This window comes from Eimeria maxima, genomic scaffold (genome assembly GCF_000499605.1).
Source record: "Eimeria maxima Weybridge genomic scaffold, Emw_scaff382, whole genome shotgun sequence".
Classification (NCBI taxonomy): Eukaryota; Apicomplexa; class Conoidasida; order Eucoccidiorida; family Eimeriidae; genus Eimeria; species Eimeria maxima.
The window spans coordinates 1-16517 of NW_013566467.1; the positions used below are offsets into that span (position 1 = coordinate 1).

Consider the following 16517-nt stretch of genomic DNA (forward strand, 5'->3'; position numbering starts at 1 on the left):
ATATAATATATAGTGCATGCCCAGAGCCATGCCCATGCATATGTGTGTAATGGCGTTGTATGCACGGTAAGTACGTTCATCTGCACCCGACAGCTCAACGGCTTGAAGGTGAATGGACGGTCGCGTTTGTCCGTCAGATATCCTCTTCCAGGACGCCGGTCTCATCCCACCCCTTGGGCCTGAAAGTGACGCGGAAGGGTTGCGCATCCGGCAATATGCAAGGTTGGGGCTAGCTAGCTATGTACAGCTGCAGCGTACAATTCAAGCAGTCGGTCGATTTGGTCTTCAGGAACTGCCATTCTGCTGCGTGTGAACTGGCCTGACCGACACGATAGGGAGAAGGTGCAAAACAGAGGAAGCAGCCGATATCACGAGCAGCAAGACCCTCACGAATTATAAATATGTTGTCCGTCCATCTTTCAAGAGCGGCTCTAGCAAAGCTAATTTCTTCTCGCAACTGCTGCAGCCGCTCAGGGTCGCAGGTGGAAACAGCGCGGACTTCTTCCTGAAGCAAGCGGAGGCGCAGTTCCAGAGTGTTTACCGTCTCCGCGCGCTTCTCTGCCTCCTGTTCCTGTTTGTAAAAGGCCGTTTTCGATGCACTACACCACAGCAACTTGGTGTTAGGTTGCCCTACGGAGACTTCAGGAATCGCAATGGCCTTCAATGAGGCCCGCGCTGCCAACAGCTTCACCTTCTGAGCCCTGAAATTTCATTCGTGCTGAAAGGCAGGGATGAAGATGGGTTAAGTGGGCTGACCGCAGAGCTGCTAGTTCCGCGTCTTGTTGTGCGTACTTCTGGCTCTTGAGGGCCCTGTTGTAATTCATAATATTTTTTAGACAAACACTTAAGGGTCAGACAGTAGCAGTACCAAAAGACAGAGGAGGCGGCGACTTTGTCGGTCTGCACCAGATTTTCATTGAGCAGCATCTTGACCGCATCTTTGGTGCAATTTAATTTAATTCAGCACAAAAGAGGAAAAGGAAAAAGCTAACCCTTGGACTGCATGCTTCTGTAGCCCGCTTTTTCTGCGAGTTTCTCGATTTCCTTCGAACCAAAGAACGAATCGGAATCCAGAATCAATTTGTGGAACGCACACAGCTTTTCTTCCGAACTCTGCTTTGCCGGTTTCACCATTTTCGTGAGTGCGCTCCAAGTGATATAGTTACGAGAAAATTAATAAAAAGGCGGGACGACCCAAAAGTTCCATTGGCAAGCAACATCCGCCACAGGTGCCACACCAGTTTCCGATAGGGTGTACATTCACCTGTCATTTGGTGCTGCAGCCGAGACGAAGATGTACCAGAAACTATCTGGTGACGACGCTGAGTTAGGCGGCATTCTATTCCTTGGTCACCACTGCTAGTGGCAAAGTCGCAGGGGAGAAAAGGTTCGAGGAAGATGTCCACTGCAGCTCAGCCAACTGTCCTTGAGGCCTCCAACCTCCAAAGGGGGAGGCACTTTCTATTGCATTTTCAAGAGCACTTTACACAATCATGGGTAGGAAAAAGTTGCACAAAAAAATCCATCCATACCCCGCGAAGTAGGCAGCGAATGGAACGGAGGCTCTGTAAGCACGAGTCCATGCTGCTGGCAAAAGAACTTAGCCTGCAGTTACAGCAGAGAAGATGTTACAGATACACTTAGCTGCTGCTGCTGCTGCCGTTAGGTTTAAGACCTAATGGGAAGCCCCAAGATCTGCACGACAGCCCAAATCAGAAGAGTGGCACACCTGGTGAACGTTCTCCTCATCTAAGATGCTGCAAGTGATGTACACGATCTTGCCGGTTTTCGGCTTAACATACTGCAGGGCGCTGCTGAAGATATGGCGTTGGAGAGCAATGAAATCCATGAGCTGCATGAACGCACGCGAGCTGGTCCTGCGAAACACCTGTACTTTTAACAATACAAGAAAGGTGCGCGTGCACAGTGCACTGCCTACATTCTCACCTTCTCGTCTTTGTATTTCCACTTCATCTCAGGACTCCGCCGCAACGCTCCAGTCCCGCTACAGGGCACGTCGCACACGACCTGAACGAAAACACCTGCAAACTCCAACAGCTGCAGGAGTTAAGCAACCGCTGACGGAGTGCCAGTCTGCTTCAACTCAATGGGTTTTAGTTTGTTTGCGGAGTGCTATAATAATACAGCATTGGGGATAAGGATGAGCAACTGTCGCCTAATTTCCGCAGGTATGTTCAGCTCTTTGTCAGGGTCGCACCCAATCAATTCGTCCTGCAAGTTTAGACAGAGGCGGACTTGCTGGTGGCACGATGGTGTAATTTGTAATCCCTGCTCTTTTGAGTCGTTTCTTCGCCTCCTGCAGCATCTTTTCCCGAACATCGTGCAAATATATCTTTCCCTTATTCTGCATTTGAGGGCCAAACGCCAGCGTCTTCCCACCACTACCCGCGCAGTAATCGAATACCTTTTCTCCAGGTTTCACCTGAAGGCAAATGCAGTGCGTGACGCACCCAGCTCGTTGATGTTTCCATACAAGGTCGCTGGTAGTCCCTTTCCAAAAGTGTACGCCTGTTGGCGTCAGTGTCACGGAATGTATATCATGTATTAGCAATACACTAATTTTGCCAGTATCTCCGAAAAACCGGGCAGCTAAGGTTCTCAGGGCGAACGTAAAAGGCGGAGGCGCCAACGCCTTCACGGCTTGAGTCAACTCGATAACTTCTACTTCGAACTGCAAGCACTCTATCAGTTTTCAGCGAATTTCTACACATATGCAGATACGGATCATCAACTGTACTTTCTCTCGTGGTACAGAGTCTCTTTGTTTCAAAAACGGACCGCCACTTTGAGAGCAACCAGTTGGCTGGCCTCATCTTGAATTTCGAAATACCCGCGGTGAAATTCTGGCAAGTCGCCGAGTCGCTGGCGGTGTGGGAGGACCAGAGCTAACGGGGAGTTAGGGCTCTTTTCAACAGCAACACCTGTGAAAAACGGCAGAAGGCCAGCAGCAGCAGCAGCAAAAGTAGCAACCCAACCCAACAACAAACAGAACAGTTCAGTTCTACCTATGCAACAAGGAAATCTCAAAAGGGATTGAAAAACGTTGGCATATGCTTGCCTTTGTTCAGCAAGTAGTGGTACAGCCGGTCGCGAGTAATGGTCAGGGTGTTGGTGCGGAGATACACCGGTGCCTCCTCGTTCAAAATGTTGCAAATATGAATCGCCTTATCTGTTCCGTGAGAAGCCTCAATACGACGAAACAGTTCAGCAGGAAAAGACGTGCGCACGGATGCAGGCAGGCGTTCGTTCTGAGCCTGCAACTTCCACCTGCAAGTAACGAACAACGCAAGCTGAAAGCTCATTCCCTTCGTTTCAATGATCATTACTTCACCTGCAAACTCCCAACACGACACATGCAAATATACGATTTGCAGCGTGTGCCAACACCTCAGCCGCAGAAACTGCTGCTCTAGCCTCACCTGTTGCACATTTTGTTACTATATAAATGTCATGCCTACATAGATATGCTCCTATTGTGCGTATAATTATACATTTACAGCTGCTGCAGTTGATGCATAACCGAGACACAACACACAGCCGCACGACGGCAGATACTTTAGGGGTTCATGAATGCTCACCTATCGGACACGAAATAGGTGCGGATCCTGCTAGGCCAGTTGGCCGGTGGGGGGGTGATGTGGTCTAGGAGGCCCTTCCATTTTACAATTTGATATATGTGTTCGGTGATAAACTTCTTGTCGTTGCTGCCAACGCTTTTGTTGCAGTTGTAATAGTGCCGCAGGAACAAATCAAGAGGAAGGTGGCCAGTGGACTGAGGCGAGTAGTACAGCTGCAGAGCCTGTTCAAGATGACGCACGCGAAATGCGTTCATCATGCATCCCGTCTACCGTAATGTTGCATACTTCACAACCACTCCATACTGGGTGTCCAGAGCACGATAAGGCTCACTCCGCCGACATTCGTTCACAGTGTAAAACGAATTTACCACTGGAGATCAGTTTTCCTTGTGCATAAAACTCAGAGTGTGGTACCAGTATGGAACGAAGGTCGGGTTGTTGCGCCTGCCAGTCCCACGCGTCCCAATTCCTTGCATGCATACAAGACATGCTGCATCCTCGAAGTGCAGTGAAACAACTGCTAACTATTCTTCAAAAGCATAATGCAGGGAGCATACTTTGCTTGGACTTTTTCCAAACTCGAATTTGCGGTCTCTACACTCTTCTCCCCCGGACGGCGCGCGTCGGTCACTGCGAGAGTCTCAACGACAACCTGGCTTCGTGGCCGCAGTTGCACGTTGAAATTCTGCACTTTTATCTCCAGGAAACAAACGGATTGCATTTAAATATACAAATAGGACTCGGGCGGACTCCTTCAGACACTATGCCAGCCAGACCCAAGGATTGGCACTGAATAAACCCTCACTGGGTTGTGACTTCTGATTCGCATGTGCTGTTCTTCTTTGACTTTTCACAGAGCTGTTTCCGGCGAATACATTAGTACGCAGGAATTCCTTTGCCGTTTTCAGGGAAGGAGCTGCAAAGAGGGGTTGAAGCACGCCGCAAGTCAAGAGAAAATAGATTGCTGCGAGTCCTTTGCTGCTGGTGCAGCACGTGCTGCACCAGCTGCTGTTACTGCCGTTTAGTCCTCCACCTTTGTAAGTGCTTCTTTTGCAGCAAAAATGCCACCGTCAGAAAGCGCTGAGGAGCCTAAAGAACCAGCGGAATGTGATCAAGGGGCAGCGGCAGCTGCAGCCCCTTGCAACAGCATGCCCAGTGCCTCAGGGGAGCCTTGTGGGGGTCGGGACTCCTCTGTCTCACTGGATGTGAAGGGTATGGTTGTTGCTAAGTCTGTAGCTGGAGAAGAGACAGTGCGCCTGATAAGCAGCGAAGGGAAAGCTCTGGAGGTGCCTGTTCACATTGCAGAGGAGTGTGAGCTGCTGAAACGTCTTCTTTCTGGCAGCTTCGCGGAGAGCAAAACTCGGGTTTTCCAACTGCAGAACATTCGCCACAACGTCCTCTGCAAGGCCATCGAATATCTCCGGCGCCGGCACCAGTGGAGGGAGGACGGGGGGGCCCCTCTGGAGTTTGAAATTGAGACGGAAATGGCTGTCGACCTACTCATTGCTGCTGACTACTTAGGGATGAAATAGACGTTTCAGATCCGTATGCATTCATACTGGGGTGCATACGGATCTGAAACGTCTATGTGACGCTAACTGCTAGATGCGTTTTGTCCCACTCCTTGCTCAAGTTGAAGCAGTTTGCTTGCCTCTGGCCTGTAGGTTCCCTTTTATCACGCATTGTACGTACAATGGTTTTTCTTATTATTATTTAAAACACTCCAGAAGAATGACTCTGTTTTCCTTCCCTTGACAGCCGCCCCCGCTGCGGAAAAGCAGACTGTACATGAAGGGAAGCGAACGTCCTAGGCTTTTGCAGACTCCAATTTTCATTGAAAGCAAAGTGAAGCGCTAGCTAGTGTGAATCGTCTGTTGGATCTGGCCGGGCCCGTTGGTGCATCGTTGCGCGTCTGTGCGCGATATGACCGTTGGTCTGCATACGCCGTGGACAGCTAACGCAGAGCTGGAGTGGCCAAGTGGAATTGAACTGTTTATTCTAAACAGAGTATGATGATTGCAGCGAACATTGTTGATGCAGTATGAGCTTTGCCACGTACTCTGTCAATGTAATGAAATTCAGTTAAGCGCAGATTCTCGTTGGCTAGTGCTATGACGTTGAATATTTGAAAGCTGGGTTTTGAGCTACTTCCTGAAGAAGGCGTTGGGAAAGTGGTGGGACGGAGTAACAACTTCTACGACTTGCCATGCCAAAGAAACAGCCACTTACATGTGCCTTTAAATTAATGCAGCCAAATGCTGCGTCATCTAATTTGTGGCATGCGTGGTCGCGTTGAGGTTCCCACTGTCCATATCTACTATCTGTGAAAGCCATTATCAAGGGAATGGGCTTGGCGGCACATGGAAGGGAAGCGAACCCTATTGTCCTGGACTCTAGTTCGACTTTGTGGGAATATTTCGGTGGTGTAGCATTGGTTGGAGCTCCCGTGAAAGTGAAATACCACTAATCTCAGTGTCATTTTGCTCCGCCAAGTTGCGATGCATGGCCTGCATATGTTTTTAAGGAACCATCTATGTGCTTATCAATGCGGAAGAGGCAGAAGCGACAGTCAGGTGGAGAGTTTATCCAGGGCGGGACATTGTGAAACAATAGCGCAGGCGTCCCTAAGGCACGCTAAGTGAGCACGCAGATCTCATGTTGTCCTGTGGGGAAAGTTTGCTTGATTCTGATCCTCAGTAAGCATACGAGCTATTTATCCCCTAGGTTTAATCTACTTTCAGCTCAAGGTGTCAGACAAGTTTCCACAGGGACAACTGGACTGTGGCAGCCAAACGTTCATAGCTACGTTGCGTGTTCATTTCTCGATGCCGGACAGCAACTGTTGCTCTACACCCACTGCAGACGACTTTTGCGCAGCCAGTCATTGGCAGTGAAAGTAGGTTTCTTCTACATCACACTAAGATTCAGCCTGCGTATTACAATGTTTCCTTCTCGTCGTATTCCAGCTTGGCGGGAAAATTTCTGCCGTTGGAAACAGCCATTCGACTCCTAAGTCCTGGCTCTACATATCATAGTAAAGCCGTCGAAGACCTGAAGAATTGTGCCATTAACCCATCTATTCAAACGAATGTTAAGCGCGCCACTATCAACAAGCTTGCATTCATAGTGTCGGAAAGACGAAACTCTTGACCACATAAATCGTTTTTCCTTCAAATGAAACAATCAGTTGGCATTTTTCACCAACGCGTGTTGTGCTCATTGCCCAGTGCTGTCCGCTTTATATTACAGGAGGCGCTAAGGGTTTTCGTGTCAACAATTTTCCGTTAAACAAGGAATTGCCATACACCATGGGCGCTAAGATCAATGCTGTGGACACTAGACCCTAAAATTGCACTGTACACGCTACCATGTACACTCTTAACCGTAAGCCCTTACGGCCGTCAATCCAAAACAATAAAATCCTAATTCTTATCCCTGTCAACTAAATCCCATGTCCTACCTAACCCTAAAGAACACCCGACTTCTGTCCTCTATCCCCCACCATAGAGTCATTACGCTTTGCGTGGTTACTGCTGCTGCTCCACGGCCCACAGAGAGCCTTATGCAGGTGAATATCGAGCCGCAATATCATCAATGCTGCCTTTTGACCGACAGCTGGTGCAGCTTCGACCGGTTCAGTTTGCGCACTGTTCATAGTAGCGCGATTCATTGGGTCCACTGCTGTTCCTCATGCAGCTACGTTTTGATCTGTTTCAGCACAAGGCAATGATGTGCCCCTCACCACCTTCTGCACATCGTCTAGCGCGCCGGTAAGCAACGTTCCCCGCCACTAGACGTACCTCCAGACACCTAAAAGTCCAACAGAAATGACACTAATCATAAATAGCAACAGTGACGAAGGTAACCAGCTACTGGCAACAGCAGTAACTGTTGCCATTAGCTGATTAGTTTTGTTACTGTTGCTATTGTAAACGAACTCGTCTACAGGTTTGCCTGTATGCGTTGAAAGATGCCTTGCAGCACATGCCGCACTCCTGTCAGCGGCACAAGAGTTTCTGCATCCACTTCTGGGACTGCTGAGACCTGTCGCTTCCCCAGAAGTTCAAGTGCATCAAACACTTTATTCTGCTGCTGCGTCCTGCTGCTACCGGTCTTTGGAATATTCGCAAGCCACGCAAAAAAAGAACGCCGGCTCCCAGCTCCCCCCCATCCGCTTTCCCACTTGAGCAGTCCCTCACTGGTTGCACCTGCTGCTGCAGCAGCAGCGGAGGTTGCAGTATGCGGGCATTCCTTCTCCGCTGCCGCTGAGCCCTCTGCGATGCAGCCTGTAGCGGCGGATCCCTCTGCAGCACGCCCTGCAGCTGGCACTGTGCCTGCAGCAGCGGGCCGAGGGAACGCGATGGCCTCCCCTTTTGCTACGCCGGCTGTTGCTGGTGTTCCCATCCGTGTTCCTGCCCCTGGCTGAGGCGCGCCGCCACTGCAGCCGTCAGCACCGTCGGTTTTGCTGCTGCTGCTCTCCTCTGCGGCAGCAGCGCTCGGCTGAGTGGAGGCATGACTGCTGTCTACTTCGTTGTTGTGACGTGTGTTGCTGTTAGTTGCAGGCGTTTCCGCTCTACAGCACTTAATGATGCGGAACAGCGCAGATTCTCCCACGGTGAAGGGACCTGTCAGCGCTGGGTGGTTGAGAGCTCTGTGCATGAAGGATGCTGCGCTGCTGGTGATGAATGCAGCTGCTCCCTTTGCATGCTTGCGTACGGTGTGTAGGAGTCCCTGGCAACGCTTGTGGAGAGGCAAAGGGGGCCGCAGGATGCGAGCCAGTCTTTGAATAGCCGCTTTGTTTTCAGGTTGGTTGGCGTACAGCTGCGCTATTCGCTTGAGGCCCTCGAGTTTACTTGCGTCTGTCTCATCAATCGGTAGGTTTCCTATCACGGGGTTGAACCGGAAGTACACAGTAGGTGGCAGCAGATCCTGAAGCAGCCCATGAACCGCCTCCGTGTTAGTGGCAGCCCCTACCAGCTGGCTGAACACCCCGTCCCACCCCATTTTCTCGGTGCATCTTTCAGCAGCGCACTGCCCCGTGCCTACGCTGACAAAAACCTCAATCGGGACCTGCGGATAAAGCGCACGCGCCTCTGAAACTGCCACTGCTGAGGGGTTATTCGCCAGCAGGGCGCCGTCGATTACCGTCTCGCCCCCCACAATCTTGCCGCTAAAGAAACCGGGCGCTGCTGTCGTTGCCCTCAACGCATCACGCACGAAAACGCAACAAGAGCCCTCATATCGACCAGCCCCCCAAGCTGCTGGGGCGGAAGCCTCCTGGTTATGGCCCCCCATAGCTGCTGCAGGAACGGGCTGAAGCAGCCGCAGCAGCTGGTGTTGTAGCGAATGCCAGAAGGGACTCCCAAGCCCTGCGGTGTTCGTTCCTTGCTCCACCTGAGAGGGTTCCCTTGGTGATGCTGCTGCTGGTGCTGCTGTGGGGTAGTTGTAGTTCCTCCAGATGACGAGCCTTGCAGGATTAGTGGAGACGTTGGTAGAGAGGCAGAAGACTTTAGGGGTCGTAGTGTCTGCAGCAAAGTCGATCATCCTGGCCTGTCCGAAGGCCCTCAAGAGGATTGATTCCCACAAAGTCTCATCATAGTACGCCTGACGCATCACGAGGCGGGCGCCAGCGACTGCTGGTGCATCCTTAACAAAGATCTCCTTAATCAGTGCATCATAAAGCGCCTCCAACTCGCTAGCTGTAGCACGTTCGAGGCCCAGTAGAACCGCGAGCACTCCGCCCGTTGATGTGCCGCAAATAATATCAAACGCCGAGCTCAGATCGCCCCCAACAGCTGCCGCTATCTCCTTTAGCAGCGCCACCGTCAACACCCCCCTCGTCCCCCCCCCATCCAAAGCCAATATGCGCAGCCCCCGCTGCCCTGGTCTCCGTGGCCTCCATTGCCCAGGGCCCCACACTCCAGCAGACACCACAGTCGCAAGCCGCAGGGGCCCTGCGAGACTTAGAGAAACTTTCTTCTGACGATCCGCAGGGGGCAGTGGTCTCAACGCGCCGCAATGCAGCTCGCATGAGGAGGAAGGTGACCCCAATAGTGACCCCTCCCCCTCTTTGAAATCAGCAGCGGGTCCCCCTAAACCAGCTTGCGCACCACCTGGTACTGGGGGAGCCGCACGGGAGAGTTGAGAAGAGCAGCAGGAAACCACCTGCTGCAACGCATCCCTAACCAACACACACCGCTGAAGCAGCGGTACCATAAGTCTTTCTTGTCTCGTAAACAACTCATAGAGGAAACGCAAAACAGCCAACTGCACCTCCTCGAGCTCCAGCCGCTTCCGTTCGTCGCTGCCTTCTCGAACCCCAACACGCCACAAAGAGACCGGACCACTGCATGCGCCGCCGCTACCGCTGCTCTTGTAAGGAGCCCTCACTGCAGCCGCCAGACCCTCGTCCAGACTCCGTTCGCCACGCCTCATTCCAAACCCGCCGAATCTGCTGGTGCAACTAGTGCTCAGTTCTTGAGCCACCGTCTGCAGCACCTCTGGGGTTTCTTGGCGTACAAGGAGTGTCAAAGCCTTGAGAGCCCCCAGCTGGCTGCTGTATTGCCCACCTGCTGCGGCAGTGAGCAGCAGTCTAGTGCCGTGCTGCCGCACTCCGGCATTGCAAATGGGGGGCCCAGTAAGCAGAGCGAGGGGTTCGAATCGAATAACCTTCCCTTCGCAGATCACAGAACCTGCCAATGGGTGTTCGATGCGGCTGCTGCTTCTGCTCCTTCTGTTCCCGTCGTCCGTGTCGTGCACCACCATGTCTCCTTGAGCATGATGACGATAGTGGCCCCTTCCATATGCATGCCTGCTATTGCTGGTCCTTTCCTCCTCAATAATGGCGATACCCAAAACCCCCCAAGTCCCCGACTGGGGGACTGCCCCGCTTTCCTGCGTTCCCAGCCGCAAATTCTCTAGCATCCGCAGCAACTCACCTTCAGTTTCACTCTCTGGTAGAGGCCGGCCCTGCTTGGCAGGAGCCTGTGCATGCAAGGTTCCCTGCTGGTTTTCCCGTAGCTGCTCTTGCTCTTGCTGCTGTTGCCGCTGCTGTTGCTGCTGCCGAAGATGCCGTGCAACCTTTTCTTTCATAGCCGCGGCCACCGCCTCCCCTGCAGCAGCAGCAATGGTTGCCCAGAGGCCCCCACTTCCGACTCCGTCGAGCCAGAGAGGCATCCACAGTACTTTGTGCTTTAATTGCTCCTCTGGCTGCAACACGCTGCTGCGCCCGCCAACGTCTCCTATCTTCCGCCGCGCTGCGGTGTACATAGATGCCGCCCACGCAGCAAATAGTCTCCCTACGCCAAGCAAACCACCTCGACCTTTGCCTCGTTCCCCTTCCAATTCAGCTGCGCCAAGCAACCCGCCTCCCCGGCCTTTATCTCTCGCGGCATCCTCTATAGGAGTTCCAGAGGATCCTTCCTCGTCACCTAAAGGACTAGCAGTAGTAGCCACAGCGGAGACGACTGCTACTGAGCAGGGCGGCTGCCGCTGCCACTGCTGTTGCTGCCGCTGCATTCTGTGGGGGTTGGGAAGAGCTGTGGCCACGGACGTGTTCACAGACGTTCGGGTTTGGGCAGCGCCTTCTGCTTCTCGCTGTTTTCCGAACGAGAAAAGGAATGAGACACGGGCCTTCAGCATACTTAAAGAAGAACCTACATTATGGGAGCCCCCTGGGGCCTCCTGCAGCATAAGGGGGGCGCCTATACTGCGCTCAGCTCGCCTGGCCTCGAGCCGCTCCATGAGAGAACGCGCCACTCCTTCCGCTTTAGCTCGAAGCAGTAGCAAATCCCCCGTCGCTTTTTCATCAGCTCGGCATTCTGTTGTCGCCGATCCTGCCCCTGTTGCTGCTGCACCTGTTGCTCCAGGCCTTTCAGCATCACCATCAGACGGCGCTAAGGGACTAGACTTTGCTGCTAAAGTGGCCTCCGTCGCGCGTGCTGATGCTTCTGCTGTTGTTTTCGCTTTTGTTTCCGAGTATGCTGCCGCATCAGCTGTTCCATCTATCGCAGCTGTTGTTGCTGCTGCGGGTGAGACTGTCCCAGTCCGATTGGCTGCGTCCTTGTCTGTTGGTGTGTGTATGTGCTGGCCTGCGGAGGAAGAAGTCTTCGAATCGCCACAGCGTTCTTCACTGCCTTCATCACGAGGCCTGCACGGTGGTGCAACAGGAATCCCTGATTGTTGCGGGCTGCTGGATGCAATAGGCGGCCCTGGCTGTTGCGGGAGACCACCCTCTTCAGGGCCCTCCTTAGTCTGATTCTTTTCTTGCAGCTCCTCGCCATAATGCTTGTCCCTTTCAGAAGGCAGCACCGTTTGCCTGCCTACATGCGCGGCTTCATACGACGCGGGGAGGGATCCATCGGAACCCGAACCACCTCTCTGTCCCGTTGCCCTTGCTATCTTACCCTCTGTTGTTGCTGCTTCAGCTGGCCCTGACGGCCACTGCTCTCCTGCGGCGATCCTCCTAATAGATGTCAGTAAGCCAACGTGGTGCGCGATCTGCTGCTCCACGTTGGGGCCCCAGGTGGCCAATTGCTGGAGCAACTGCAGCGCGTTGAGCTGCAACTGCTGCAGCTGTTGCAGAGCCGCCTGCTTGTCCTGCGTCGCTGACGAGGGGACGCCCCGCTGCAGCCAACGGGGCCAGAAAGGCCTTGGGGTTGGGTTGCTGAGGATGCGGCTCAGGGAGGGGAGTAGGCCCCCATTTAACAGATGCTCTACTGCAAAGTCCCCACTGCTGTACCTGCTGTTGGTGGTGGTTGCTGCGGCAACGTTAGAGGCAGGATCACCAGAAGTGCTTGCTGGTAACGGGATGCAGGCTGTTGGCTGCGCGGCCCTCCGCGCCTTCTGTGCTACGAGAAAGGCGACCAAGGCATTGCTGGATACTGTCTGCTGCTGCAGAGGCCCCTTCAAGGCAAGCAGCAGCTGCTGCAGCACTGCGACGCATGCAAAACCGACAAACAAGGTGAACTGGATGGCAGTTGTGCCACACCGTCCTGAAGTGCTGCAACACGCAACTTTTTCTATCCGCCGATCCCAATGAGAATAATGATCTCAATCATCTAACTGTTTTGGGCTCTAAACGAAACAAATCGCATGCACTCTAGACTCTTAGACGCTGACACCAAAGGCTATCTTTGCCCTGTGAAGCAGATGAGCCTAATGCAACAAAAATAACATAAGCAATAAGGGGCACTGCCTTACCCGACATTTCCAAAGCCACCAACTCTCGGCCTCCCGCTGGAGGCCCAGCCAACCATCCTTCCTTTGTTGCAGCGGGCGGCCCCCTGCCACAAACCGACATGTACTGCTGCTGCTCGTTCATGCGCGCCTCCTCACTGCTGTTGCCGAAGGCTGGTGGGCGGCCCAGTGTTTCTGCTGCAGCTTGTTTGGGCAAGGACCCTCTTGTTGGGCTCTCTGTTGTTCCATTTCCCCGTTCTTCAGGGTCTGCCTCTCTGAGGGGCCTCAAAGGACCGCCCTCCGCATCGGCACCAGGCTCAGACACACCACTCCCCGATGCATTCAGGCACTGGCGCTGTGCTTGGTCTGCTGATGTTGCATCTACTGCTGTTGCTGCTGCTGCTACTGCTGGAGATGGAGGAGCAGCCGTAGCGTCAGCACTGCCAGTGGCACCGCCGGTTAGCGCCTCCCCTGCAGAATCGTCGGCATTGTTAAGGGCCGTTGTCTGTTGCTGTTTATGTGGAGGATACCTCAGTTTTTCCTCATCGGGAGGTTTAGGTAATTCGTTATGTCTTACTTGTTGTGGTGAATCCTGCGTCCCATGGTAAGTACGAGGACTCAGGCCATTCTCTTCGTCGCCAACCCTCCACACCCCATTCACAGCTGCAGCCTCTGCTGTTCTGGAGAGACTGGAGTCTTTAATGTGTCCCAATGGCTTTTGCGGGGTTTCACTTCCTACAATTTCTGGTGTATGGACGGCCACTTCCTGTAGTGAAGTGGGAGAGGCTCGTTCGGCAGCTCCAGTAGCAGGATCCCCGATAACCTGCCCCGACGGCGAGTTGGTGGGCTCTCCTCTGCAGCATGCAAGATCCGCGAGAATATTTCTGAATTTCTTTTGCCTCATCGACTGTACACAGGTCCAGAGAGTTCGCCGCAGACGCGTGGTAATGCCGGCATATTCAACTTCTGTCTCGCCGGTTGCCGCCCCGGCTGTTTCTTCCGCTGATTCTCCCCCCGTCTGCAGATGCTGACTTTGCAAGCCGCAGTGTCTAGTGCTCCAGGCATTCTCTGTGACAACGGGAGAGATATGGGAAGCTGGTAGGCTCCAAGGGCAAGACAGCGGCTGCTGCTGTTGGCTACTGCCGTCGTCATGCAAGGGCCTGAGAGCATGGGGACTCGATGCATGCAGCTGTAAAGATCCAAACACACTTCCTAGTGTTGCGAATACAACACGCCTAGTAGACCCTGCTTTCCGTACTTTCAACAGCTTGCTGCTGCTGCTCCCGTTGGGAAACGATGCCAAGTGTCTCCAAGCTGCATTGCGAATGCGGGTTTCTGAAGCCGTTGTCTCTCGGATTTTGTCTGTGTAAGACAATGCGCTGCACGGCCGCTGCAGGTCGCCCTCAGATTTGCTCTGCAAGTGAAGAAACCATTGCGGAAGAACGAAAGTTGTGTATGTTGTAGCCCCTGCAGGGTGGCCCGCAGTTGGGGTGCGAAATGAGCAACTCGAGGTGACGCAAAGTGATAGAAGGGCAACAGACAACCAAAGAAACACGTGCAGGAAGAAATTATACGACTTCCGCCCGATTTTACGGATGGACCGTGATGAAGGGTGCGGGAAAGCGAAGAAAAAGAAGACTAACATGAATGAGGAATTTGCCAAACATTTCTGCATGAACAAAATAAATTTGGGGGGATCAACAAGTGATGCGTCCAGCCGTTTCAAGGCACAAAGGTGCCCAAGAAGACGCGATAATGCCCATAGGATTCGGCTTTCTGGAACTGGCAGGGAATGCAATGGACCTGTCCGTACTTTCGGGTGTGTGTATTGTTCTAAAGTCTCAATTCATATAAAAGGATCATTTGTTTCCAAGCTAAATTAATTATTAAGGATAAAACATTGCACAAATGGACCTTTTCAGTGCTGTGTCTTGCATGCGTTCATCAAGGCCTGTAGTGCACACGCACTACAATGGGGCTTTGGAGTGAACTCAAGGAGCTCACTAACCTAGTCACTACTTGGGTACCAGGTAGGCCTCTCTATAGATCTGAGCAAAATAGAATTAGTATTATGTCTATTAATACGACTTTGGTGGATAGCAGTTATAGGTCAGGCTGTCTCGTCCCCGTTGATATCTCCCCCCGTAATCCGATTGGTTCGGCGCTGGCAGCCAGCCATGACCGGGGCTAATTTAGAACGGTTCTATTATTCAGGGGAACTTCCCTTGTTTACAATAGAGACTCGAATATGTTTTGGAACGTTAAGCATTGGCTTCGGGGAAATTGGGTAGTTAAGAGGACACACCTAGGCAGTCACACCCTATGAGACGATAAGTAGGCACATCTTAGAACAGCTGCGCACTACATTAAGGGGCTGTTCCGTTCCAACCCAGTGACCTCTTCGCTCTAGCGGAATGCATAATAACTAGCAGCCGCAGCACAATTAAAAGACCAGGCATCGGAAGATAGATCGTGGTTGTGCCTATATACGCGGGCACATTGTGTGGGTAGGAGAATGGGGCTCAACGCTGGCGCGAGAAACCCACTGAGGACTTCATTAGACGATCATCTGGAGGTGTCAACCCCACACCTGTTATAAGTGCAGGGGCAAGGGACATACGGCTTCGCAATGCCGTGTGGCCGTCGCCGTCCCAGTGCCGAATCGGCGGTGACACACTGGTGACGACGGGTAAGACGCAAGCCACCGGATGAACAGCAAGGGCTCTTGCGTCTCTGTAAGTGATTTCTAATTTCACAAGCTCAGATAATCCATGGACTGGGACACTCTTCAGCCAGCAGTGCAATATCAAATCCGTTGACCTGGTCAGTAGCGAGACGAGCGGGTGAACGAATGGGAAGTAAGTCTTTAACAAGCCTAATGACATGTTTACTCTCCAAAATATAGCATGTAATAACTAATCGTTTCCGAATAACTCGAGCGGCTGGAATCTTCTGCTGCTGTCCACAGAACAGTTCTGTCTGCGGCTGTTGCCAGCAGAACAGTTGTGTGAACAGACGCCTTAGACTGTATGTGGTCGTGATGATAGTTACGTATCATTTAGGGTTTACAGGTTTTGCTATTTAGGAGTGTAGGGCATGTTTCAACTCAAGGGACTGCCGGAGATACACAGTTTATACGCCACGTATGAGCATCGCACACATATATCGCCTGACTCAATTACTCTTCTCCGCTGAGTTTTTCATCCTCAGATTCTTCGGCCTCTGTTTGAGCAATTGCATTTGCACGTTTTTCCAAATCTTCCGCCACAGCAGCTTCCTCTCGGATTTGCAGTTTATTGAGTTCTTCCTGTGCTTGCTTTATTTTTTCTTGCGCCTTGTCAAGCGCCTTCTCTTCTTGCTTGCATTCTGCATCTGTCCATTAGGATGGCTGAGGAGCAAGCATGAATATGCATATTGGTTAATATGACGCACCCATGTCTTTTCCCTCCATTTCCTCTCCTTCCACGTTCACAGAGTCCTCACCCTCATCTGGGGGCTTTTGGGGGGCACCGCTTTCATCTTTCGCAGGTTGATCATCATTAAATGCAGCACTGCCTTCCACTGCTATGTTCAGAACAGTTTACTCCGTATTTCGTTTCTGTTAGCCCCACCTGCATTTCCTTCTGGCCCATTTTCGCTGGCAGTGCTATCTTCTGCCTCTATATTTCAATGAATATGTACCAGCAGTTTCAAAATTACAATTTCAAACCTTCACCTTCTTCCTGGTCCTCTAAGTATGAA

At 52.3% G+C, this 16517-nt stretch overlaps 4 protein-coding genes across 4 annotated transcripts; 1 reads left to right on the plus strand and 3 right to left on the minus strand.

Annotated features, from left to right (window-relative positions):
• Positions 1-324: 324 nt before the first annotated feature.
• Positions 325-927, minus strand: EMWEY_00030930 (hypothetical protein, conserved; the record flags this gene model as incomplete). Its single annotated transcript, XM_013481681.1, has 2 exons — positions 325-701; positions 869-927. Coding segments are annotated over 2 exons (436 nt in total), but the record flags the coding sequence as incomplete, so codon positions are not given.
• Positions 928-1675: 748 nt separating this feature from the next.
• On the minus strand, positions 1676-3853 carry EMWEY_00030940 (NOL1/NOP2/sun family domain-containing protein, putative; the record flags this gene model as incomplete). Its single annotated transcript, XM_013481682.1, has 6 exons — positions 1676-1852; positions 1948-2028; positions 2219-2443; positions 2800-2942; positions 3080-3288; positions 3600-3853. The coding sequence occupies 6 exons, from the start codon at positions 3851-3853 to the stop codon at positions 1676-1678; spliced, it is 1089 nt and encodes a 362-aa protein (XP_013337136.1).
• Positions 3854-4660: 807 nt separating this feature from the next.
• Positions 4661-5131, plus strand: EMWEY_00030950 (elongin c, putative; the record flags this gene model as incomplete). Its single annotated transcript, XM_013481683.1, has 1 exon — positions 4661-5131. One exon carries the CDS (start codon positions 4661-4663, stop codon positions 5129-5131), a length of 471 nt encoding a protein of 156 aa, XP_013337137.1.
• A 2410-nt stretch (positions 5132-7541) lies between these two features.
• EMWEY_00030960 (patatin-like phospholipase domain-containing protein, putative) lies at positions 7542-14443 on the minus strand (the record flags this gene model as incomplete). Its single annotated transcript, XM_013481684.1, has 3 exons — positions 7542-12532; positions 12801-14190; positions 14420-14443. 3 exons carry the CDS (start codon positions 14441-14443, stop codon positions 7542-7544), a joined length of 6405 nt encoding a protein of 2134 aa, XP_013337138.1.
• Positions 14444-16517: the final 2074 nt, after the last annotated feature.